Below are 26647 nucleotides of genomic sequence, written 5' to 3'. Positions count from 1 at the left end.
ATTAATCCGAGCATCAGAGAAGGCAGGAATATGCAGTTTCACCGGCGGTATGCCCATGCAGGAAGGAGCAGGGATGAGAGCCCATTATCTCTCAGAGGCAGGCAGTAGACAACAGGCAGAGAGATGAGAAGAGGTTTTGAATTATCTCCATGGTGCTGCAGTAGTGGAGACCCACCAGCCCAGGCTAAGAGAGGAGCACCGTGGCAGGCAAGCCAGAGGAAGTATAGCAAGCCCATGCTGAGAGAGTGAGAGTGCTGCAGAGAAAGGCACAAAACCAAACCTGAGGGAAATCAGCACCCAGGAGCAGGGTATTAACTCATATAGGGTATTTCTACAGAGCAGCTGGGAGGAGTGATTCCCAGTGTAGATATACATACAATCAACTAGCTTTGCTTGAGCTAGCACCTAAAAATAGTCATGTGGCCATTGCAGCATGTGCTGGCCCCTGGGTAGATACTCGAGTAGCCAGCCTGAGCCACCGCCCATGCCACAGCCCCAGCACAGCTATTTTCAGGTGCCAGATCTGCTTGAGCTAGCTTGAGACGCGTATGTCTACCCCCACTGGGAATCACACCTCCCAGCTGCTGTGCAAATACCACCTTAGGTCGCCTGAGAGAGACACAGAAGCTAAACAATGAACCTAAACTCCCACAACGAAGGTCAAAAATTGGGCATGGGGTGAGCCCTACTGACAGCAATAAGCAGAAAATTCACCACTATTGAGAGAAGGAGACTGATCTGAAGCCTAGGGTCCTGCACTTTCAGCTTGCTGGAGGGAAGGAAGAGAATCTGAGCACAGCACTATAGCCCCTGAGAGGCTTGAGATTCAAGCCCTGCCAAGTGGATTGCTGGGCTGCAGAGAGAGAGTCCAGCACTTCATTTATTTATGCATCAAAGACCAGAGCAGGCTATTGTACTCAGTTGCTGAGCCTTTTACAGAAGGAGCTAGGTTTCCAAGAGGGGGACTTGCTAGCGAGCTAGGTTTGTGTTTGGTCAAAGTACCTCACAGGTCAGCTCTTTCTGCATTTTTGAACTCCTTGCAGGCCAGAGGTCTACCAACAGTACCAGCGTCTTTCCTGTTGAAGCCATGAAATACACACAGGCTGCTGAAAATCACATACGTGACCTGAGTATTCTCTTCACAATGTGGAAATCACCTAGAGTGGTATACATAATGATATACCAAGCACCACCACCGAAACCATCTACTTTGGATGGTCACTGAAGAAACCAGGGCTTTCTGAAGAGGACTTTGATACATTAGAAAAAAAAAAGGAAGAAGCACATAAGCAGGGAGATGTCCATGGAAGTAAATGGTGGAAACGCTTTTTCTGGGCCATGGTACAACGTGACTGAGATCTACATCAACACCCTGGTCGATGAACTAGAGGACAGCCGACAGCACAACATTCTTTGTCTTGCCTGCAAAACTATCATGCACCTGGCTGGCAGCCATAAGCAGCCTTCTAATATTCCCATCACGAAATGAGACATATCTCCCTGCCCCTCCGCAGATGAAGTCCTGGACCAATGGAAAACATATTGTGAAAGCTTGCTGAACCACACACCTGCTGAACGCTGTGCGGAGCTATGTGACCTGGCAAGCTACATAAGTGCAGACCGAGGGACTGATCTTCCATCACTCAAGGAAGCACGAAAGGCCATCCAAAAGTTATGGGATGGACATGCCACTGGACCTGACGGTATTCCACACAAGCTGCTCAAAGGTGCCTTGGAACCAGTCAGCACTGGCCTGTTTCAACTGTTCTTAAAAGTGTGGGCTTCAGGCAGACTACCTTCAGCATGGAGAGATGGTATCACAGTGCCCCTGTACAAGTGTGGCAACTCCAGGCTGATATCATTGGTTACCAGTCTCTTAAAGGTCTTTGCTCACATTCCTCTTGGTAGCATGCAGTTGCTCCTTAACAGTCATCACCATCCACAGCAATCAAGTGTCACTGCTGGGTAGTCGAAAATGGACGCTTCACTTACCCTCTGGCTTCTGGCTGAACTGCACCGAGAATTTAATTGCCCACTTCACATGTCATATACTGACATCAGAGCAATTTTGATTTGGTTAACAGGTCAGTACTTTGGCTTGCACTGAAAGGAGTTGGTGTCCCAGATGTTCTGCTAAATCTGGTGCACAATCTTCACACCCATAACAGCACAAGGGTGCGCACTCATTTACAACCTTCACTGCATTTCTACACAACCTCTGGTGTGTGGCAGGGATGCATTCTCATCCCTGCACCACTCTATCGAGCTATTGACTGAATGTTAGAACTTGCCACTCCACACACTGGAATAAAGATTGGTCAAGAAGTGGCCACCAACAAAACTATGATGCCTTGCTTGTGGAGAAGCCATGGAACTTCAGTTTTGTCCTTCAAGGTCTCCAAGACTCTGCTTGTACTGTGGGCTTGAATGTCTCATGGCAGAAGACCAAGATCCAGAACATCAGGGCTGGCCCACTAGCACCCTCAACGCAGAGTGGGTCAAGCCCCATGGACAGTGTTGACGTGTTCATCTGCTTACGCTGCAGAGTGCGAACAGTTGCAGCAAACCAGATGTCCTCCGACGAATAGGTCTTGCTGCCTCCTGCATGAAGTCTGTGCCTCACTTATGGACACAAAAAAGTTTCTGTGCTGGTACAACATTCAGGATCTACCGAAACTGCATACTACCAGTACTCCTATACCTGTCAGAAACCCGGACTCTCTTACAGGCACCTTGGAGAGGCTAGCGGGATTCAATATGCACCATCAGCATCAATTCCTGAACATACAGTGGTTCGACTTCATGAGCAATGTCATCATCTCTGAGAGACCTGGCACTCCTCCAGTCGCTCACTACATTCAAAAGCAGCATGGCATGCTCTTTGGCCAGGATGTACTAAAACACCCCAACACACCATCCTCTGAAATTCTCCATCAGTGTATGACCCAGCCTGGCACTGTCTCTGGGGCTGCCACAGAGATTTGTGGATTAGTAGGATAAATCCCAGTTCTGGGAACTTAGCATCATATAAGGCATTGTAGAGGTTATCAATGGAAGTTAATGTGGCTGGTTCCATGGTCCTCAGTAGATTACACCTTTTTGAGGGAGGAGATAGAGGAGAAGAAAGCACCACACAGTAAAAGGACAGCCTGAATGGAACATAGAGGGAGAGCAAATGAGGCACTGAACTGAGTAACCATGGAGCCTGGGGTAGTCAGTCTCCACAGCTACCTGGGGTAGCTCCTCTACAGAACACAGATAAGAAGGAAATGGTGGCTGGACTACCAGGCAGTGCCTTCATCCCACTGCAGGGCTGGCACAAGACGCCCCTACTGGAAACAATGGACTAAGTTTGGGAAAGTTCCTTTCCTGGTCATGCACAGGAGCACAGCACCCAAGACTGAGGCTATGTTAAAAGGGTGTTAAGAGTGTATCTGAGACTCATATAACTTGGTTGTAGTAAGAGCTGTCAAACGACCAGAGAACTGCCGGTGAGCAAGCACAGCAGAACTCCCTGAGGTGCTCATACGCTTTTACATAACATGCTGCGTGTTCCATTTTTGTAACCATATACTAATGAGTCACTACATACCAACACCTTCTGAACAGCCACTTAGACTCTCCTCCCAGAAGGTCTATGCTCTCATGTGCTACTACAGGAAGAGCGAGCCCTCTTCCCAATCAGAAAGCAGGCTGCAGGCATGTTAGCCGGTGGTCAAATTATTCCACTTCTTGATCCAAACTAACAATGACTGCTGGGACTTGGTCAACTTCCTGAACATTCTACGCAGCCTCAGCCCTCATTCCCACTCTCTCCACTGGTGCGCCACAGAATGACCAGCCACCCACCGCCTACAACAAGTGCACAAGGAGGATCACACAGGGCTGCTGCTTCCACATGTGGCTGGCACTGGGTTTGAGAACAATGAAGAGGCAGCGAGAAAGCTGCTGCTGGCTGCATCTCTGAACAGCACTTCCAGTGTGACCTGTTGACCCCCGCTACACACATAAGTTTCAATAGTTGCAGCGCTGATTGGGAAGAGTCCAGCGTTGTCCCCATTCAGATTTTAAATGCCATGAGGAGAAGTGGGAGAGGCAAGGAGGAGGGAAATAGGAGGGAGGAGAAGGAGGGAGTTGTTAAAATAACTATGTGTTTGTTAAAAATGACCTTTGGTGGGAGTGAGAGAAGCCCAAATCAATCTGTTAGTCTTTAAGGTGCCACCAGACTCCTCGTCGTTTTTGTGGATACAGACTAACACGGCTACTCCCTGATGCTTAAGGAGCTGTGTGTTTGGGGCAGTGGATGCACATGCGACATGAGAAGCATGGGTGTTCAAAGGCTCAGAGGCGATGAGGGAAAAACACACTTCAGAAGAATGAAACACAAAATATTCATGTAAAATAGAAGATGCTTCCTGTTAACGCAGTAATAACTGTATAGTGGGTGAAATTTTATTTTATTTTATTTTGGTCATGTTCTTATACTGAACCCATCACTGTGGCATCTGAACCCATTAGCATTAGGTCTCTGAGTTTGCTTAGCCCAAGATACTGGAGTTCCTTTGTGCAGAGGACAACTCAAGTTATCATCTCCTACAATCCTCATAACAGATAGAGTGTTGGCAGGGAGAGAAAAATGGAGGTGATGTTTGGAGCCTGGACAAAAACACCAACATTTCTCCTAGCCCCAGAGGTTACCTGAAGATGCATACAGTTAAAAAAACAGGATGGTTTATCCTGTGGGCCACAGCAATTTTTAACTTAGGAACTAAACTTGGGGTGGCAGCTTTGTTCCTCCTTCTTGAAGGAAATTATGTAATTATAACTGTAGCCTCTGGGCACCATGACATACAACGATGGGTCCTCCGGTAATATGGATAATGATGGTAAGGTGTATGGCGCACAGTGAATTCAGTCATGGAAGAACACTGTCAGATTTCACCCTTAGCTTGCTGAGAGCACAAAATTGTGTAACTTCTTACAAAATGTTTAACTTATGCTACCAAAAGAGAGGTTCCCTCCTGTCTAAATCTCTAGTTTTATTTATAGTATTATGAGACAGGTCATGTCATCACATTATATAACTTACACCAGTCCTAACTTACAAAAACTAATTAAGACTATGTGGCACAAAAAAGTTAAATAGTGATGCATCATTTTACCATGACAATTCTGTACCAGGAATAGTAGATTAATTTATTCCTACAGCATATGTTGTAAAGATACTTGTAAATAAGGAGCAATCAAAGAATTAGATGCTTTATGGGCTAAATGAATATCATGTAGCAGGCAGCACTGAAACAGAAACAGGATCATATTCATATAGAAATATGTCACTTACGTGTATCTTCCAAATGTTTAAGAAATGGGAAGAAACCCTGTTTATATAATCTACACAACCTGGTCTCTAAGGGATTAGACCCAATATTGCCCTATACTCAGCATCTTCAAATCTAATAAAGGACAAAAAATCTGTTCATTAATTCTTTTTCCATTTCAAAAAATCAGATGTGATACACATTACAGATCTCATTTGTAAGAGAAGGCTACAGAAAGACGGTTGGAGGGATGCTCTGCATATATTAATGTTTCATGAAAAATGCCATCAGATGTAAGGAAAAAAAATCTAGGTTTAAGATGCCCTCCCACATAAAGAAGAAGAGAAGAGGATTTTAAAGCACTTATTAAATTACTTCACTTGCTTGCTCAAAAACATCAGCTTTCTTGGAATTCAGGACAAGTGGATTATATAAGTCTAGATCGTTTTTTATAAAACATTCTTTCAAAACATGAAGATTTATATCTAAATTAAAATAATTAACAAAACTATGATCTGGATACTGTCCCTTAAAGGAATCTCAGTATATATCAATAAAATGGACTGTTAATTAATTTGTTAATGTTTATATACTTTGAATACTAAGGTCTCAATCCTGTCATCTGATTCACTCAGACAGACCCTTACTCAGACTGTAAGATCCCTGGTGCAGAGACTATCTGTTTGTTCTGTGTTTGTCCAGTGCCAAGCACAACGGACTCATGGTCAATGACTGGGGTTCCTAAATACTCTAGTAATACAAATAATGCTAATAATAATGTACGTGGCCCCATAAAGGCACACGGATCAGCATGAAAGATCAGATTACAGGATCAGGGCCATGAATTGCTTTACAAGTAAGTATTATTGTTATTATTTTGTTAAGAGAGAATGCTATGTAAACTATAAGGCAAAGAGGAGATATCTATGGAAAATAGACTATTATGCCATAAAAATACACCAGTATGGCTCCAACTATTTAATCAAAATATTACAAAAGCTATTATATGTAAACACAAAATAGTAGGAAGAGGACTCTATTTTATTAAAGATTGCAAAATGATTAGCTCAAATAATTGGGCTATAGTTCTGCCAACCAAAAATAAATTATATCAAAGTATTTTTATGAACAAGCTTGTGTTGGTTGGGTGCTTTGCTTTTGTTTTTTATACCGTACACTTATCGGCAAATCAGGGCCAGTCAGTCAGCAATCTGATTGGCTGGTGCTAGGTTTGTCTGACTTAGTTGGAAATTTAAAGAATTCGTGCACGAATAGGAAAACCAGTGCCTGCAACACAATACAACCTTGTGGACTGGTCATACTTTTGCACTTACTACCAGGGTGGACCAAATTAAGCTTGTAACTCAGTTTCGTGAATAATCTAATACTAAGGTTCACAAACTGATCTTTGCCAGTGCTAACGGGAAGGAGGTCATCCTTGGGACAATTTCTCTATTAAGATATAGTGCACACTATGAAAATGTTTCAGAACGCTTGGTTTAATGTACTAGGCCAGATTTTGATCTCTATTACACCAGTGTAATTATACTTTGTGTGATTGCATTGGCTTCAGTGGAGTTAATAGGTTTACACAGTGTAAGTGGAATCAGAATTTGACCCATGACTGCAGCAGTTCAGAGTCTACAACAGGCTTAATTTAACTTCCATTAAAGTCAATGGAAGATCTACAGGAACTGGATCTGACTTGATACTTTATTAAGTAATAGGAAACCTTGCTGAGAAGGAAGGGGTTTAATTTTTAAACTGTAATAAAAGTATGTGGATCAACTAGTTTACAAAATACAAATTTAATTCCAATAACTCAGTCCCCAGGAATTACTCCAGGCCATAGGAAGACAAACAAGAAGGAATATACAAAAATAGTTCATTAATAGCTACCAGTTGGCCATACTCCCATTGTGCAGCGTTTAAAGTGTTTAGTCACTCCATAGTGAACAGAAGGAACCAAGGATTTGATAACAAGCTGTGAGGAACCTGGTAACCCTACTACAGTAATATTTAAAAAGCAGATCTCTAGACCAGCTGCAGTCATTACAAATTGAAATGGCAGCAAATGTACCATTTGTAAAGATGCACTAGAATTAATTTCCCACAAGTAATATTATACAATAAATTCTACATTACAAAGCAAAAGGGCTACAAATTCTTCTAAAAACAATTACTCACTGATAATCTGCAACACTAATACATGCCTTTGGGATTACAAAATTCAACTGTTTTAATTCTTCTTAGGCCTAGTCTACAATATGAAATTTAACCATGGCTTAACATGGTTTCAACAATCCTGTTAGCTGAACCAGGCCTGAAGGTGGCTTAGCCGTAAATGCAGACAAGGAAAAACTACTATCAGCACAAAGTCAGCTAGCACAATTACTGAAATACTGTTCAGATACGGTTAAATGTCATCACATAGTTCAGATCTTAGTAGGGCTTCTACCATACTTATAGCTGGAACAAAATGCAATAGCAAGCTTGGCCACAGGCTTCCGTAGCCATGGTCAGCTGCCTTGTGTTCTTTCTGTTGGTTGCAAAGAAAGGGGCAGACTAGTTTTAAGCATGTTCTGTTGACTTTAAAAGCCCTTAATGGAGAGAAACCTCCTCCAAAAGCTTTGCCCTGGTTGGTGACAGTATAATATTATCATCTTCCCTGCAGGGCCCCACTTTCACTCTATGGATCAGCGGGGAATCATGTTTTGGGCTGGTACTTTTGGTAGGTAGCTTGCTCATCCTGGGCACCTATCTTCCCCATTTAAAAGAACACCAGCATTTTCTCAGAGTAGTTTTTGTCTTGATTGCTCTTCCCCCGATACTTTTATGATGATACATTTACTTGTTTATATTTTGCTCTGTTTTTATAATGTTTAATTGCATTGTCGTTGAAGGGTGGGATTTTCAAAGTTGCCTGAAGGGACTTATGAGCACAAAGTCCTGTAGATTTTCAATGACATTTGTTCTCCTAATTTCCCTAGACCAGTGGTTCTCAAACTTTAGCAACCTGAGGATCCCCATTTTGATTTTAAAAAGTTTGTGGACCCCAAGTGCACAAACCCCTGCTCAGCCCCAGGCCCTGCCCCCACTCCACCCCTTCCCCCAAGACCCCACCCCACCTCTTCCTGCCCCTCTTCTTCCCCACCTTTTTCTGCCCCCCCGAGCACACCCCATCCCCACTCCTCTCCCCACCCTCTTGCGCACTGCAGAACAGCTGTTCCTCAGCATGCAGGAGGCACTGGGAGCAAGAAGGGAGGAATGGAGGGAGGGAGGTGGAGGAGTTAACCAGCTGGGCTTGCGGACCCTGGAATACCCTTGCGGACCCCAGTTTGAGAAAAACTGCCCTAGATGCTTTTGAAAATCCCATCTATACATAAAATCCCAGCCTCAATTAGGTCAATAGGAATTTCATCATTGACTTAAATGGGTCTGAGATTTCACCCTAAGTGATCATCACCCCATAATGCTTCAGCACTGGAGGGAGTGCTGTAGAATTACAAGCTACCTTCAAGATTTCATGATTTTAGATATAAGAAAACCTAATTTTTTTAGCCAAACTGCATTATTATATTCAAATCAGCCAATGTGTGACCTTCAAAAGACTCCTCTATTTAAGACGTGAAGAGACATATTTTGCATATTTATTTTAGGTGTTGAATACAAACGTATAAGGCGGCCATACTGTGTCAGGCCAGTGGTCCATCTAGCCCAGTATCCTGTCTTCCAACAGTGGCCAATGCCAGGTGCCCCAAAGGGAATGAAGAGAACAGGCAATCATCAAGTGATCCATTCCTTGTGGTCCACGCCCAGCTTCTGGTAATCAGAGACTGTTAGGGACACTCAGAGCATGGGGTTGCATCTCTGACCTTCTTGGCCAATAGCCATTGACGGACCTATCCTCCAACAACTTACTAGTTATTTTTTGAACCCTGTTATAGTTCCCTGGCAACAAGTTCCACAGGTTGACTATGAGTTGTGTGAAGCAGTACTTCCTTTTGTTTGCTATAAACCTGCTGCATATTAATTTCATTTGGTGACCCCATGTTCTTGTGTTATGTGAAGGAGTAAATAACACTTCCTTATTCACTTTCTCCCACACCATTCATGATTTTATAAACCTCTGTCATACCCCCCTTTTGTTGTCTCTTTTCCAAGCTGAAAAGTCCAATCTTTTTAATCTCTCTTCATACAGAAGCTGTTCCATGCTCTTAATCATATTTTTTGCCCTTCTCTGTACCCGGTACAATTCTAATATAACTTTTTTGAGACAGGGCGACCAGAACTGCATGCAGTATTCAAAGTTTGGGTGTACCATGGATTTATATAGTGGCTTTATGATATTTTGTCTTATTATCTATCCTTTTCCTAATGGTTCCTAACATTCTATTAGCGTTTCTGACTGCCGCTGCACATTGAGAGACACGATGCAGACAGAGTCACTTAGCAATTACGTATTCTAAATGCAACAGGTTCAAATACCATAAGGTGTAACACAGAAGAAAAGGAGAACAGTTTAATAGTTGTACATGAACTTCCAAATTCTAATTCCAATTGTATGTGAGCCACCACATGACAATAACTCACAGATGCTTATGAAATAAATCTGTGGTAAAATACATCAACCAGCCATTCTCATATGTATGCTATCATTATATTTACAGTATAAATATTTACAGCAGACTTCTATTGACTGTATATTTTAATTTCTGTTTAAAAGGACAGATAGATAAGTATTTCTTTTCAACAAAAATATTGCTGGCTGAAATGTAAATGCCAGCTATTATAATTTCAGCAGACGATCGGAATGTACACACACATAAGTACACAGTCACAACGTTGCTTCCTAATCAGATTGGGCTAGATTGCGAGCCTCCCTGCAAGAGGATTTCCTGCAGGGGCTAGGCACCCTAGTGCAGGGGTGGGAGCATTGTCCTGGCTAGCACCAACAGCAGTATGAAACTCCCAAAAGGAGGCAGGGAAAGGCACGGCCATAGCCCCACTATCCCTTCACATCGAAGCAGTAGAGGTGGTGTAGCACAAAGAGCCAGCTCAACAGACCTGCCACTCCACAATGCATCCCTTGAATCCCCATGAGGGATTCTACCTGCATTTGAAGTTCTGCAGGGCCTCAAACTGCAGCACTTCCCCTCCCATCCTCCAGATCACAGGCTGCAGTGCCACTGTCAGGCCTTTGTAAGCATGTCATATTCAATGTAAACAAATCAAATGTTAACCTTTGCCTCTGTGTAGCATTTTATGATGACTTCAGTGTTCCAAAAGGACCCAAGGCTTAGGTACTACGAAGGTCACATGGTCAATTGTTTGCATGGTCTTGTCAAGAAAGAGTTATTTCCAAGTACTATTAGAGTTCTGAAAATACCTGCTACAAGAGACCCATCACTTGAAAGGTACAGTTTGTCTGAATGTGTTTTAACTACCATTGCTGCACGTAACTTTTAAGATTATTGGAACCGAAAAAGGTCGGAGACTGAAAAATACTCTTCTCTGTTTTTCCAATATGTTTTCTTTGTGCACTTTTTGGACAGCATTTTGTACAGAATCAGTTTCACTGCTTCCCCATATAGTCAATTATATAGTCTATAATAATAGGTGAAAACAAGTTAGGGAGAGGACACAGGACTTATGACTTGTAGATTTTGTTAGCATGTTGGATAACTGATAATTGATCAAGTGATGATCAATAAGTAGAAGCAAGTTTATAGAATAATCACAAATATGCAGCTCCTTAGCTTTGCACCACTGTTGAATTTCTCTATTACATTTCTTAAAGGTCAACTGCAGGTTTTGAAAAAAACTGCAAAACTCTTTTCTAAGATTCTAAATCAGGAAAAAGTCCATAACCGCTGCTGACTTCTTGATTTCTCTAAAAGAATGAATGATACCACAACTATCATAAACAAAAGTTTTCCGTTCTGAACACCTATTTTAATTCCCTTTGTTTATGGCTGTGATGTCACTTGCTTCTAGCATCGGAAGCAGGAAGGCTGGAACCTAGATTTCTCAGGATATTAAGGAGGTAATTTTGTGAAAATGTAGTGATTACTACATTCCTAAACCACTTTGTGTGCATTTTCCTTCTTTTAAAATTTAACTAAGGAGTGTTTTGGGGTGGATTTTTGGGGAGAAACCCTTTGCAGCTCACCTCTAAAGATGGGCAGAAAATGAAACTCTTTGGAATAAAGCCCCTATAGCTCACATCTTACTTCACAAGAGCAATCCTGTTTTTTCAGCTAAAATACTGCTTCACAGTAATACATTCAAACAGGTGAATAATTGTTTTTACCTTATGAGAACAAGTCTGTCCTTTTCAGATGGATGGTCATCAAGCCATTGGGAATAACGGGCAATGGACCACTCTGCTCTCTGATACACAGAAATATGGACCCATTAAACACTAGTATATAGAAGATATTTGCTATAATGTCAAAGAAATATGCACAATTGTCAGACACAAAGGTAAACTAAATTAAAGTCAAGTGAAGCTGGTTCATCACTATCACAACTGCTAATCAGCAATAAAAATAAACTGGCTCTCATCTAAGAAATTTTAGATGACACAAAGATGTAGATTCACTTAGAATTCTTAGAGGGAGTTTTTACTCCATCTCCACTGAACAATACACTGGAAGAATTTAACATAAAAGAAAACAATAAACCCCTTTTCATGGGCATATTTGAAGTTACGAATTGTCAGCTTTAAAATGAACACCAGGAAAACTCATACATTCATCTGGGAGAATAAAAAAAATTTGTGAGCCCACTTCAGTATATCTTATCTGCAGGATGATTGGTTTTTTGGTTTTTTTTACTTCTACAAACTAACGAAAATATAAAACAAGTGACCTGAGCACCTTCGCCACAAACTAATAAAAACAGAACCAATAAACTGTATCCTGAATGTGGGTTCAAACAAAAGCTAATTAGAGAGGAGGCACTGATGTGTGGCAGAGTGAATCTATTAATGGAATATTTCAAAAAGGAAGATGGCTTGACCGGGTTACCTGAAATGGTGATTTTAATTCAGGTGGTGATCTTGTAAATAAGAACTGAAGAATAATGCTGAATGGAATAATATCTCCCACAGCTGGACTATTGGCAATATGCTCACTAGTCTGGAACAGCAGTGGTCTGGAAAAAGCACAAGTTACACAATATAATCATGAAAGAAAGGAAAAAGATACCTCTTAGAATATTACTATTTATAGAGTGCCAATACTGTGCTAGGCCTTTTAGAGAGAGAATTATTTCTGCCTGTGCATCTCATTTGTTTTTTGCCACTTTGCATCATTGCTTTGTAATGCAGAATTTGGCAGGTGATCATTTGTACAAGAAGCGTATTATTTTAATTAAACAATCTCCCAACATTGGAATGCAAGTTTTATATTGCTATGAAAACCCTCGGTCTAACTATACAGTTCATTATCATAAGAACTAACATCAAATACAATCCAAGAAGGTACAATTTAGCTGACATTAGCATGACAAAATTCACCAAATTGTAGTTACAGTATGAATAAAAATTAAAAGGAAAAACACTAATTTGTTGCTAATTTGCATGTGAAGTTGCCAGAAGGTTTTTAATTAGAATCACAAGCAACAAGAAGTAGGAAATTAATTTAATAATATTATTTGACCACATTACCAATTGCTAGAGATACTGTGATTGTAACTCACCTGAATGACCTCAACAGCCTATAAGACTTTCCTAGATCAGACACTCGCCTGCAGAGTGGGGCCACTGCTAACTCCATCTGTACAATAAAAAGACTTTTACTTAAATCAGAATGTCCCCAGATGCAAAGCTCTGCATCTAACAATAAGTAGAGGTCATGGGATGGGTCATCAGCATATCAATAATTGCCACGTTTGGCGTCAGGAAGAAATTTTCTCCACACGGCAGATTGACTGGGCCAGGGCTTTTTGCTCTCTTCTTTTCAACACCACAACCATCATACAGCAGGAAGTGGTTATGTTGGCTACAGACTTTCTGGTTCGCAGAGCAATTACGTGAGAGATACAATGAACTTTGCCAATGAGTTTGGTGCGTTGTTTATCTCAATATGTTTAATCTTTACTGGTGGGTTCACTGGTGCAGTAAAGTTCTCCCCATATCCAACAATCTGGGCTAAGATTGGGAAGAAAGGGGATAATAGACAGACGTTGGTGACCCTATTGATGGGGCCTTATTATTGGAAACCGGTCCAGGGCTCCCCCACAAAAGTGGCTGATTCTCCCTCTGGTGAAAGGGCTTGTTAAAGGATTTATGACTGAAAACACACATCCCCACAAAAGACTTGGGCACAAGCCTACATGAATTAGGAGATGACCGCTGGGAACTATTGTCACTAACACACATTGAAGTGTGGTCATAGTCAAAAGAATGTCTCTGTAAAAGTGACAACTTCTTAACAATCTGCTCTGAGTGATCTCTGCTGCCTTCAGTAACAAAAATAAGATATATTTTTTTAAACACTTCTTAGCACTGTGAAATTCTTACTGCCTTTGGAGAGTGAGCTAGTCTCTGTTCTGGTGGGTACATGATTCACAGAGGACAGAGAACTTGAATTTCAGCTGCAGAATCTTGATTAATGGTGAAGATGTATAAGCCAAAAAGAACAAATGAACTTTCAGATTTTAGAGTTTAATAAAACAGAAGTTGAAAACACGTTTCTATTAGGAAACTGAAAAAACATTATATGGAGTCACTGAAATACAAGTGACTCCATATAATACAAGGTTCAAAGGGGCAAAGCTAAAACTGAGTATCCAGAGCAGTATAATGCAAACAACCAGAAACTATTTTTATAACATCTTACCATTTAAAGAACATTAATGAACTGGTTTCACTGGTGGCAAGACATTTATAACAAGACCTTTAATATTCTTATTATTTCTAATCATGTAATGATATCTGAAACAGAACTATCAGATCACATGTTGACAAAGAGAGTTCATAAAGAACATTTAATTGTACATGCAGGATTCTTGGTTACTGTGAGCATGAGAGAACAAAGCAGGCATGGTAAACTGTACTCATGCTTTCAGACAGGTTCATTTCTCCATAGTGAAAATGATAAAAGCAAGCACGGCAGTTCTGATAGAGTAAAGTAGTAATAACAGGGAGATTTTCAAAGGTCCAAATGCCAGTTAGACATTTAACTCTCACTGAAAGTTAACAGGGTTTGGGTGAGATTTCCCCCGCACGTTTTTCTAGCTGCTGGGACTGGCTGGTGGTAGGAGGAAACATCTGCCTTTCAATGAGAGCACCCTTAGGTACTTTAGACAATTCCACCCTAGGCACCCAACTGCTGTTTGGACCTTTGAAAATCAAGATATATGGAGCAAACTGCTCCTGATGACAAAGAAGGGAACCAAACAAAGGTGACATCATATTCCGCCTTTTCCTAACACACTTTTCCCCCCAAAGTGGATATAATGTGGCAAGATTTTAGTTGAACTTTTGTTTCCTACAGCAAAACCAAATATTTAAATTCATTAAAACAAATTTCAATTCTCTATATTATACAAGCTTTAGGAATGTCCCTAAATTCATATTTTTTGGTCTTAAGTATTTGAAAGAACATAATTTACTTTAGAATACTCTGTCCCTTAAATGTCAATCTTCATTCATTCTAATTATTTCTATTGCCAGAACTAGACAAACTTTAAAGGCAGCAGATGGCTGCATCGTGAAGCACTAGTTGCCAAAGAAATATTTCTTTGTAAGCTTGGAAGTCTACAGTAGACTCTAGAATTGAGTCATGCAAAGTGGGAATAGAGTGAAACTTATTTGTTAAAAATACACATAAACAACAAACTCAGATTCTCTAGATCTCCAGCGTTACAGGGTTTGTACTGTACCTTGATGTATTTAGTTAAATTCAGGAGGACTGCTTTTTAATTTGATTTTTTAATTTGTTAGACTGCATTAGATTCTTCAATGAGGGGTGTGTGAGCATATTTCTGCTGGAATGTTCATTCTTGTATTCACAGTATGTCCAGTTTTTATATTTTAAATAAAGATTGCTGTCGGCCACAACAACTGGTGCTGGAGTAGGGCCTGTGAATTGTCTGGATGGCATCAACACTCGTTTCAGCCATTGAAGAAAGGCTTTTTTCAGGTGCTGGGATTGGCTGGTAGGAGGAAACATCTTTCTGTCCTACCAACAGCAGTCGCACCAACCTTTCTTTCTACAGCTGCTTATAGATACACCTTGTTTAGCTATAACAGCTATATTATGATTTAAAGTTACTGTTTACAATGTGCTAAGATGCACAGTTATGCTGTATGGCAGTGGTTCTCAAACTTTTGTACTGGTGACCCCTTTCACACAGCAAGCCTCCGAGTGTGACCCCCCCTTATAAATTAAAAACACTTTTTTATATATTTAATACTATTATAAATGCTGGAAGTGAAGCAGGGTTTGGGGTGGAGGCTTACAGCTCGCAACTCCCCAGGTCATAACCTTGCAACCTCCTGAGGGGTCCCGACCCCAGTTTGAGAACCCTTGCTGTATGATGCATTTGCAGGGTTGCATGTATTTTGGAAGGGTCTGGTCTCTTACACAGCAATGAGTTTAGGAACCTTATCTCAGCAGCCTATCAAATTTCTATGCCCAAATATTGAGGAATCCTTGTTCCTTCTAAATAAATTCCAGAATGTATAGTGTTTAAATTTCATTCTCTGCTTTACTGTCTCTATCAATCATTTAGAGTTGCATGTCATGTAAAGGGCAATGTATGATTCTAACGCATATTTTTAATCTCAGAGTGTCTAAAATACATGGAGGTCACTGTAACCCGAGAGACCTTGGTTTTGTTACTAAGTAACAAAACTCTTAGTAATGAGCAGGTTAAAAGGTTGTCCAATGCCCAGCTGATATCTGATTGGAAATATAAATGTCAAGAAAATGTCACCTAAGAGGGCTCGACTGACTCCAGAAAAACCACTTCTAATTTAACTAGCTTTAAAAGTGAAAGGAAAGCTTAGCAGTGCATCCATGGTAGCAAATTATTTTTATTTTTTCAAAAACTCCACCTTTACCAAATATGTTGGTCCAGAAATGAACAGCAGTTAACTTAACAGTAGTCCCATTCTTGGATCTTCTATAAAAGTTCTAAGTCAGCATGAATTGCAGGCGCATTCAACCTTTGTAGGCTGTCACACTTTTAAAACATAGGAATTCCAATAAGTAGTACAATATAGGACAGTAAACCTGCAGCACTGCAAACATTTTTAGACATTAAGATGCACCTTGAGTGTTCTGTTAAACGATGTACAGAAGCACACAAGTTACAGAACATTTCATGTTGATAGTGCTCAGGAGTATATCTGACAGTCTGTCACACAATTAGCCAAAGTGCCAGAGAGCATCTATAATACACTATTTTATAATGCAACAAAGTATATGGCATTGTGGAGATTGTATAGAGGTTCTCAGTTCACCGGTGATATATATACTGGAGGACTTGAACTGACTGCTAGTAAGTGGTAGGGCTGATCTTCCCCCTGCTTGCAATGCTAACAAAAAGGAAAGATCCATACTAGAGTATCATCGCACCAAGCATTTTACTTTTTACACAAAGTTTTCTATGGCCCAGTATATCAGATATCCCCTGCCAGGCCTCCTCGCTAGCTGGGTTGGAAGTGCTGCCACGAGAAAAGCTGAACAACAAATAAGACAGCAGCAGGAGAGGCCCAGCCTACGACCAGCTTCCAGCTATTTCTGGTTACAAGTACAACGCAAACAGGAAGAGGAGGTAAGGGGAGCTAAGAGGAGAGGAAGGGAACACAAGGCAGCTAGACAGGAAAAGAGGAAGGACTCAGAACAAGCAATTGTAGGTCTAGTTTAAAATCTTTCCTGCAGCACAAAAGCATAGAGATCAGAGAACTCATTCCATTACACATTCAGGAAGTACAGATAACACAGTGGGAGACAGTGTGTAAACCCCCTCACACTGAAGTAAGAACATACCACTGCCTTTTAGATAAGACCTGTATTATTGTAATCTGATTGATAAAAAAAGATGCATTTAGAAAGATAAAGGAAGGGGGTATTTTCATAATAATAAATAATAATAATATATATTTATAAGGCACTCTATACTGTAACATCAGATATAAATACTTACTGAATTTAAGAAGTACATCAATATTTATGCAGGAGAAGGAATCAATTGTCCTCCTTGCCCCACATTTTAGGTCATTCTGGCCCCTTTCCTGCTCCCACTGAAGTCAATGGAAAATCTCCCATTAACTTCCTTGCTGAAGGATTATGATGCTATGAACTAGCTGGTGAACCCAGGTGGTTTATTCAGCAGCATGTGGCTGTGGCCATTACACAGTTTAGCTTGATGAAGGGGTGAGCCCTGAAGACCACAAGACCTGGGTCCCACCTGTTCTCTAGTAGTAGTCAATTCCACAACTAAGTGCTCTATATGAAACGCTCTGTCACCAGCGTTCTTGGGTTTGACCCTCAGCTATGTCAGCCAAGGCCCCTGTTGAATGAAGCTGGAGGCAGAGGCTGTCTCTGAGATGTTTGGATTCTAAGCTGCTCCTTAGAGCTTGAAAATAAGGACCAATACCCTGAAGCTGACCTAGAATTAGGATAACAAAGTGCCGAATATTTGTGTTATGTTCCCTAACAGGTTCACTCTGCACTATATTACTATTAAGATGCTTTCATCTGAAAATAGGAAGTAGCTCACTGGAAACTGGAATTATCTACTTGATTGAGCTTAGTTCACCAGTCCAATACAAGTTAAGGCAAAAAATATGAGACAGGGAAATTGACCATGTCACCAGCAGAAACACAGACAACATTGTCATTCTTTCAGTATTCACAGCAACCCGGCAGGCCTTTCACACTCTGTTTATGTTTATTTGTATGCTACACTGCAAAGTAGGTCAGTCCATGACCACGATCAGTGCTGGCACAGTGGGTAAAGCAATTAAGAAAGGAAAACCATCTTACAGGGAGGTGCATTGGGGGGAGTGGTAGCAAATGATGGATCTAGCACTGAAGACTATTGTTCAGTATTAAAAAGTTTCAAAATGCTGACGAATTTCAATGCACCAGTAATTTGACCGGAAGGTATAGGGCTTTGCTGAGTTTGCCTTATGATGAGAAGGGCCCTCATTGATTATTTAGTGGATAAATTTCTCAAGATTCTCTTTCTCACAGGATGAAATCTTGCAGACCCAACTAAGACAATGGGCAACTGCGATGGGGGGAAAAGGTGTATATTTACCAAGTATCTACATGTTTCCATTAAAAGAGGGAAACAAACAAAATGGAAGCCAGCCCTGGCTAAGTTTACCTGTGCAAAGTCAGCAGCAAGTCGCATTTTCCCACCTTCACCAAGGGGTCTCAGTAGACTGGCATTGCGAATAAAAAGTTCAATTGCTCTCTGAGCAATGGCTTCAGTGTTGTCAAAGACAAAGTCGAAACACTCGAAGTGTCTGAAGTAGTCGCTCATGACTCTTGCTATGAAGCCCTGTAGTTCTTTCATGTACAGAGAACAAGGGACATCTGGTTTTCCTGAGCTGGATAATGATCTGCCAAAAATGTAAGATGCTAAATTCATTTTTATAATACAACTACAAAGTATTCGTTTCTTTTTAATTTTCTTCTTATCCCATGTAGTAATTTTCCTTTGGTGGCATGAGTTACAACATCCTATGTCTGCTTGGAACAAAGGAGTGTGTCGATCCCTCTGGAACTGCAGTCTAAAATATCTCTTGATCTACCACTGCTGACATCATAAGATAGAGGAAATCACCCCCTCCTATCCAGCTTGCAGACCCTCCATCAGCCTGCAAGCTTTAAAGCTCTAAATCCAGCCCCCAAATTTAAGTGTCCCAGCAGTTTGTATAATATTCTAATAAAAGATCACATAATATCAGGCTACATATCACAAGGTTACTAGTGCAGCCTGTCCCAAGACCAATCTCTGCACAGAATTAGTCTCTTAGATTGTTCAAGTCCCACACCCAGGATTATAGGCACTCTCTTCTAATCAGTGAAGAAACAGAGTACTGCAAGATATAGGACATGGTAACCAGTAATCGCACTCTCTCTCTTTGAATTATAGCCAAGGCCCTCCCAGACGTCAGTGGGAGTTGAGGACACATAACGTCTTTCAGGTTTTAGTCCACAGTCTGAATCAAAAGATCGAACCGGAGAGTGTGCGCAAGTGCCATCAGCAGGAAAGGTTGCAAAAGGGAAAAACACCTTTGAAAAGATATTGTTTGCAACAGACTTTTCTTTTTTTTTTTTTTTTAAAGAAAGGGGAATGGATGAACTGTAGCAAGATGTGCAGGGGAAGCAAATAGCACCCACTATGGCTTGCCATCACTTGTTTCTGTGGAGCCTCCCACTCTAAGATAAATGGTGTCAGAGAGCACATACCCACCAGGACCAGGCTCTCACAGCAGGTCTCAAATCTAGCTATGTCTCTCCTGGTGAAGGGCTTTCCAAACCAGGAGAGTCTGTTGAAAATCAACCTCCTCATAAGAACGGCCATACTGGGTCAGACCAATGGCCCATCCAGCCCAGTGCCGACAGTGGCCAGTGCCAGATGGTTCAAAGGGAATGAACAGAACAGGGAAACCTTCAAGTCATCTATCCTCTGTCGCCCAGTTCCAGCATCTGACAATCAAAGGTTACCCAGAGCATGGGGTTGCAACTCTGACCATCTTGGCAAACAACCGTAGATGGACCTATCCTCCAGGAATTTGTCTAATTTTTTTTTTTAATCCAGTTATAATTTTGGCCTTCACAACATCCCCTGACAATGAGTTCCATAGATTGACTGTGTAGTGTATGTGAAGAAGTACTTCCTTTTGTTTGTTTTAAACTTGCTACCTATTCATTTCATTGGGTGACTTGTGGTATGTGAATGGAGTGACGGAGTAAACAGCACTTTATATTCATTTCTCCACACTATTCATCGTTTTACAAAAATCTATCATATCCCCCCATAGTCATCTCTTTTCATCTCTCCTCATAAAGAAGCGGTTCCACACCCTTGATCATTTTTGTTGCCCTTCTCTGTACTTTTCCATTTCTAACATAACTTTTTTGAGACAGGACGACCAGAACTGCATGCAGTATTCAAGGTGTGGGTGTACCATGGATTTACACAGTGGCATTATGATATTTACTGTCTTATTATCTATTCCATTCTTATTAGTTCCAAACTTTGTTAGGTTTTTTGACTGCTGCTGCATATTGAGCAGATGTTTTCAGAGAATTATCCATAATGACTCCAGGATCTTTCTTGAGTGGTAACAGCTAATTTAGACCCCATCATTTCGTATGTATATTTGGGATTATGTTTTCCAATAAGCTTTACTTTGCATTTATCAACACTGAATTTCATCTGTCATTTGTTGCCCAGTCACCCAGTTTTGTGAGATCCTTTTGTAACTCTTCATAGTCTGCTTTGAACTTAACTATCTTGAATAATTTTGTATCATCTGCAAACTTCATCACCTCACTGTTTACTCCATTTTCCAGATCATTTATGAATATGTTGAACAGCACTGGTTCCGGTTCAGATAACTCGGGGAAACCGCCATTTACCTTTCTCCATTGTAAAAACTGACCATTTATTCCTACCCTTTGTTTCCTGCCTTTTAACCAGTTACGATCCATGAGAGGACCTTCCCTCTTATTCCATGACTGCTTACTTTACTTATATACTTTGTAATACAACTGGTCAAAAAATGAAAATGTGAAAATTTTTGAAATTTTGCAGCTGTTTTCATTTTATAAGGCTCAAAACTGACCTCCGATTACTGTTTTTTTCAAAAAATTTCACTTAATTTTTTCATGGAAATTTTAATCTAAAACCTTACAGAAAATGTTATCGAAAACAGTTATCAGAATATTTTAGTTACCAAAAATCCATTCTTCAGTAAACAAATTTTGATAGACATTTTTATCTACATTATAAACTCTGAAATGGTTATGAACGTTTTAGATAAAAAAGCCACAAAGTTTATTCTGAAAAACAAAACTGTTCACAAAAACATTGGTTTTGAATAAAGCTCCCCTTACTTAAAAAAATGAAAATTTTTTGACCAATTTTACTTTAAGATAGCCAAAAAAGAAAAAGGACAAAGGCAAGAGTGATATAATTTTGGTCACTCAGTTCAATGGCCAGCCATGTTGCTGCCTTCTGTGCAAAAAGACAATCAAGTATCATGAGCTCCCAGACAAGTGATCCTGTTGCAAATGTCACTGTGGTATTATGCATATACAATATAGTTTACCAAGACAATGCCATATTATGAAGATAGTGGCTGATTACCCAGAAAAATCTTCCTGATGCATAGTGATGATAATGGCCTCCACTGAGTCTCCTACTGAGTTCAGTAAGGGTTGCACAGCACTACCCATGAGATCATGGATTGTCTAAAATGAAGTGAGAGGACAAAATCAATAATGAACAAAAAGTACAAACACTGACACCACCAAAATATATTGATTTAGGATAAATTATTTATTACAGACATTTGTCTCCTTTATGTTACCAGTGCCCTTTTATTCCAAACCGCAAACATTTAAAGGAAAGGAAAATGGAAGTCTTACAACATTTAATTTGTTCAACCATTTCAGTAAGGTAGAGAAATAAAGGCCACTTTACTATTACTAGTTTATTTCATAGTGGCAGTGCACTTTGACATCCCTTGTATATAAAGATACACATTTTGATGCACACACGTAAGCCTATTATCCACTCCTGCTGTAGGCATGCCTCCTGTCCTCTACTTGTCATCATCACTCAAGACAGGGATTATAGAGGGATGGGTCCAGACAGCCATCATCCACAGAAACCCAGATGTACTAATCACCCTGAGAGATAAAAGCACCAAACTGGTGAGGAAAGAGGGAGTAGAGGATCCAGTGCTTGTTGTGTGAAGATTGAAGGGAAATACATTTGTTGTCAAAGCGGATGTATGGGCTCCAAGCATCATCAGAATATCAGAACTCTCAAATACAAATACTACTTAAATCTAAATAGCCTCTTCATCCGCAAATAGTTAGAGGAAGTACAAATTACAGAGAATTTGAAATGAATGAATATTTTGGCCAGAAAGTAAGGTCCACGTTGACAAAAAAATGCCAGAACAAGACAAAACTCACAAGTTAAGTAAGTTACAGTGCCCATTGTAAGTATGGCAAATACAACAAACTTTTGATATAACTTTATAGCATGTTGACATTCAATTACCTTTAAGGCTGTAGCTATAGTTTGTTCAGCAGCTGCTGGGAATGAACTCTGGCTGGAAACTACCTGAAATATGTAAATAACTGTTAAACTAGTTAAAGCTCAGTGAATGATTAATGACCCCAGAATTTTGTTTGGACTGAAAACATATTTAGCTATTCCCATTACTGAAACAAAAGTTTGCCATATTTATAAATAATGAACAACTGTGTTATAGATGGACAAGATTTTAAAAGTTAGAAAATTCAACAATATGAAATCAGAAAAGGAGTACTTGTGGCACCTTAGAGACTAACCAATTTATTTGAGCATAAGCTTTCGTGAGCTACAGCTCACTTCATCAGATGCATACTGTGGAAAGTACAGAAGATCTTTTTATACACACAAACCATGAAAAAATGGGTGTTTACCACTACAAAAGGTTTTCTTTCCCCCCTCACCCCACTCTCCTGCTGGTAATAGCTTATCTAAAGTGATCACTCTCCTTACAATGTGTATGATAATCAAGGTGGGCCATTTCCAGCACAAATCCAGGGTTTAACAAGAACGTCTGAGGAGGGGGTTGGGGAGAAAACCTGGATTTGTGCTGTCTCCCAAGACTGGCCTGTCTCCCAAGATTTGTGAGAGTGTTGGGTCATCCTTCAGGACAGGTTGTAGATCCTTAATAATGCGTTGGAGGGGTTTTAGTTGGGGGCTGAAGGTGACGGCTAGTGGCTTTCTGTTATTTTCTTTGTTAGGCCTGTCCTGTAGTAGGTGACTTCTGGGAACTCTTCTGGCTCTATCAATCTGTTTCTTCACTTCCGCAGTGGGTATTGTAGTTGTAAGAAAGCTTGACAGAGATCTTGTAGGTGTTTGTCTCTGTCTGAGGGGTTGGAGCAAATGCGGTTGTATCGCAGAGCTTGGCTGTAGATGATGGATCGTGTGGTGTGGTCAGGGTGAAAGCTGGAGACATGTGTGTGGTTTTTGGAGGGGAGTGAGGGGGTGAGAGAACCTGGATTTGTGCAGGAAATGGCCCACCTTGATTATCATACACATTGTGAAGAGAGTGGTCACTTTGGATGGGCTATTACCAGCAGGAGAGTGAGTTTGTTTGTGGGGGGGGCGGAGGGTGAGAAAACCTGGATTTGTGCTGGAAATGGCCCAACTTGATGATCACTTTAGATAAGCTATTACCAGCAGGAGAGTGAGTTTGTGTGTGTATGGGGGTGGGGGGTGAGAAAACCTGGATTTGTGCTGGAAATGGCCCCCCTTGATTATCATGCACATTGTAGGGAGAGTGGTCACTTTGGATAAGCTATTACCAACAGGAGAGTGAGTTTGTGTGTGTGGTTTTTGGAGGGGGGTGAGGGAGTGAGAGAACCTGGATTTATGCAGGAAATGGCCCACCTTGATTATCATACACATTGTGAAGAGAGTGGTCACTTTGGATGGGCTATTACCAGCAGGAGAGTGAGTTTGTGTGTGGGGGGGTGGAGGATGAGAAAACCTGGATTTGTGCTGGAAATGGCCCAACTTGATGATCACTTTAGATAAGCTATTACCAGCAGGACAGTGGGGTGGGAGGAGGTATTGTTTCATGGTCTCTGTGTGTATATAATGTCTTCTGCAGTTTCCATGGTATGCATCCGATGAAGTGAGCTGTAGCTCACAAAAGCTCATGCTCAAATAAATTGGTTAGTCTCTAAGGTGCCACAAGTACTCCTTTTCTTTTTGCGAATACAGACTAACACGGCTGTTACTCTGAAATCAGTTCCCACTGAAGCCAAAAATCCGATTTCCATCAGTTCAACAACATCTGGATAGACCTTTAATTTTTTCTTATGCCAAATATTCATTTTGAAATCTCTAATTTCCAAGATTTATAGCTTGACATAAGAGACGCACAACATGATAAAAGGTAAGTGGTCTGTTCTCCTACTGATGTGTGTGGGATTTATGGAGAACTGTGCAGCTGTAAATAATAGCAGGAATTCCTTGTAAGTTAAAATCTTCCACTTTAAATAATTGCTCAAATCCCAGCTACAGTACCATTTGGACTAGATGTCAAGAATCAAACCTGGAAACATCCTACCAATCTCCTTACAGTTAACATTATGTTATATTTATCTAATTTAAAATAGTGTATTGACTATTAAATTCACAGTTAAGAATGAATCACATCAGATCTCTCTCCAATACCAAAGCACGCTAGATTCATTACATCAGAGTTAATCTACACCTGTCTGCAAAACCCATACAGGTTTTATATGCTTTTTGAACCTTTTTATTATTTTTTTTTTCTCAAGTCAGCGTCCGCAGTCAGGCATTCATGATCATGTGTCTATTCAGACCAAGATTTTATCACGTTGAGCAGATACAATGGTGAATGCAGTTTGTTCTGGTTTATACTGACTGTGTAACCATAGTCAGCACTGTGTCAGTAAACTTTATTGGGTATGTCTACACTGCAATTAGACACCCGTGGGGCTAGAGCTAAGAGGCTGTTCAATTGCGGTATTCAGGTTCGGTCTGCAGCCCAAACTCTTGGCCCCTCCCATCTCGCAGGTCCTAGCCCCTTAGCCTTTTTGCGTAGGAGGGTTTTGGAACATTTGTTCCATTCTAAATATTGTTCTATGTCACTGAAAACCAAACTGTTTTTTTATTAATTATCACAGCAAACTCAGTTGATAGTTTAGTCACCTAAATTCAAGAGAAAAATCTATATTCTATCCAGTTCTTTGACAGTTTCCTAATTTACCACGTCACAGGTAAAATGATACATAATACACAGAGAAGGCAAAAAATGTATGATGAAAAGCAGACCTATGCTAATCCACCAAACAGTATTCACTAGTTATAACACAAGCCTCATTTATACACAAATCACAAACTTTGTTCTATGCTGTTTCTATGTTTCAAATAATCTTGAAAATGTATTTGTATGAATTCTCATCAATGCAAGGCTGACTAAGTCTAAGAAAAAGCAAAGAACGTAATCAAAATTAATGGCAAGAAGTTAAGTATCGCTAAAAACTTACCTTCAGCACTGATTGGTGTAGCCTGTACAGTGAATTCACTACAGCCACATTCCTTCTCTGTCCTTCTGTAAGGGGTCCAATCACTTGGCTGGCATCTCCTTGTGTGGACAGCTGAATTAAGTAAATAAATAAGCAAGTGATTTTAAAAATAGTATTATCAGAAAGTCAACTCTTTTCTCTTGAAATGAAGTGAGACCTAAAAAGTAAAATTAGTTAAGCTGAGTGTAGTCTTTACTATTTACAGCAGATGAAGTAGTATTTCATTTGTAGAAGACAATATCTTCCATTTAACCCATGACATATAAATGCATACATATAACACACACACACACACACACACACACACACTCACTCAGCCCCAGGTCCCAGAAGACTCATACAAGCAGGGAGCAAGGGCTATCTCCTTCCTCTGATCCTCCAACATGTGCGGCCAAACCAATCCACTTGGAGACACAAGGTCTCAGCAGTTTGCCCATCTCCATAATCTCAGACAGTAATTAGAGTGACTTGTCAAAGGTACACTGTAAGTGGCAAAACAGCAAATAGAATGCTGGTATCCAGTCTCCCAGTTCCCTACTCTGACCACTAGCCAAGCTTCTCCCTTCAAATGCAGATTTTTGTTGTAAAATACGCTTTTAGAATTACATTACACATTAGTAGTTCAAATAAAGAAATATAAATCTGATGAATTACAAAAAAAACAAATCAAACCAAACAAAAAGAACAGGAGAGTGTGACAGGGTGCTGAGCAGAAGGACTGCAGAATCAGCCCCTTGCCATGCCAGCCCCATTTAAGTGAATAAAGTGGAGCTGGCTGGAAAGAACCTGCCCTAATTGGGGAATGAGAGCCAGTTGCCAGCCCAATTAGCCCAGGGCTATATAAGAGGCTGGGAAGAAGGAAGCCAGGGTGGTGGGAGGGAGGAGTGCAGGCAGGGAGAAAGTCCTTCCCTCCCAGGTTCAGACACAAGGAACCTAGAGCTTTGTATGCTCTATGGTGAGAAGGTGGTGGGAGCACAAACTTGTAAAGAAAAGCACCAGTGGTTC

At 40.6% G+C, this 26647-nt stretch overlaps 1 protein-coding gene across 3 annotated transcripts in view; it reads right to left on the bottom strand.

Annotated features, from left to right (window-relative positions):
* The window catches only part of COG5 (component of oligomeric golgi complex 5), a 310681-nt gene that overhangs the window by 7135 nt on the left and 276899 nt on the right, over positions 1-26647 (bottom strand). For 2 of the 3 annotated variants that reach the window (XM_077835367.1, XM_077835376.1), the window contains 7 exons: positions 25604-25714; positions 22590-22652; positions 21666-21769; positions 18669-18906; positions 13023-13099; positions 12350-12476; positions 11632-11711 (listed from right to left, as the gene is read on the bottom strand). In XM_077835367.1, coding sequence (XP_077691493.1) covers positions 11632-11711; positions 12350-12476; positions 13023-13099; positions 18669-18906; positions 21666-21769; positions 22590-22652; positions 25604-25714 — 800 coding nt within the window. The remainder of the gene's footprint in view (positions 1-11631; positions 11712-12349; positions 12477-13022; positions 13100-18668; positions 18907-21665; positions 21770-22589; positions 22653-25603; positions 25715-26647) is intronic. The other variant, XM_077835383.1, reaches the window with a different exon arrangement.

This window comes from Eretmochelys imbricata, chromosome 1, assembly GCF_965152235.1.
Source record: "Eretmochelys imbricata isolate rEreImb1 chromosome 1, rEreImb1.hap1, whole genome shotgun sequence".
Lineage (NCBI taxonomy): Eukaryota > Metazoa > Chordata > Testudines > Cheloniidae > Eretmochelys > Eretmochelys imbricata.
This window is presented reverse-complemented; position numbering and strand designations above follow the sequence as displayed.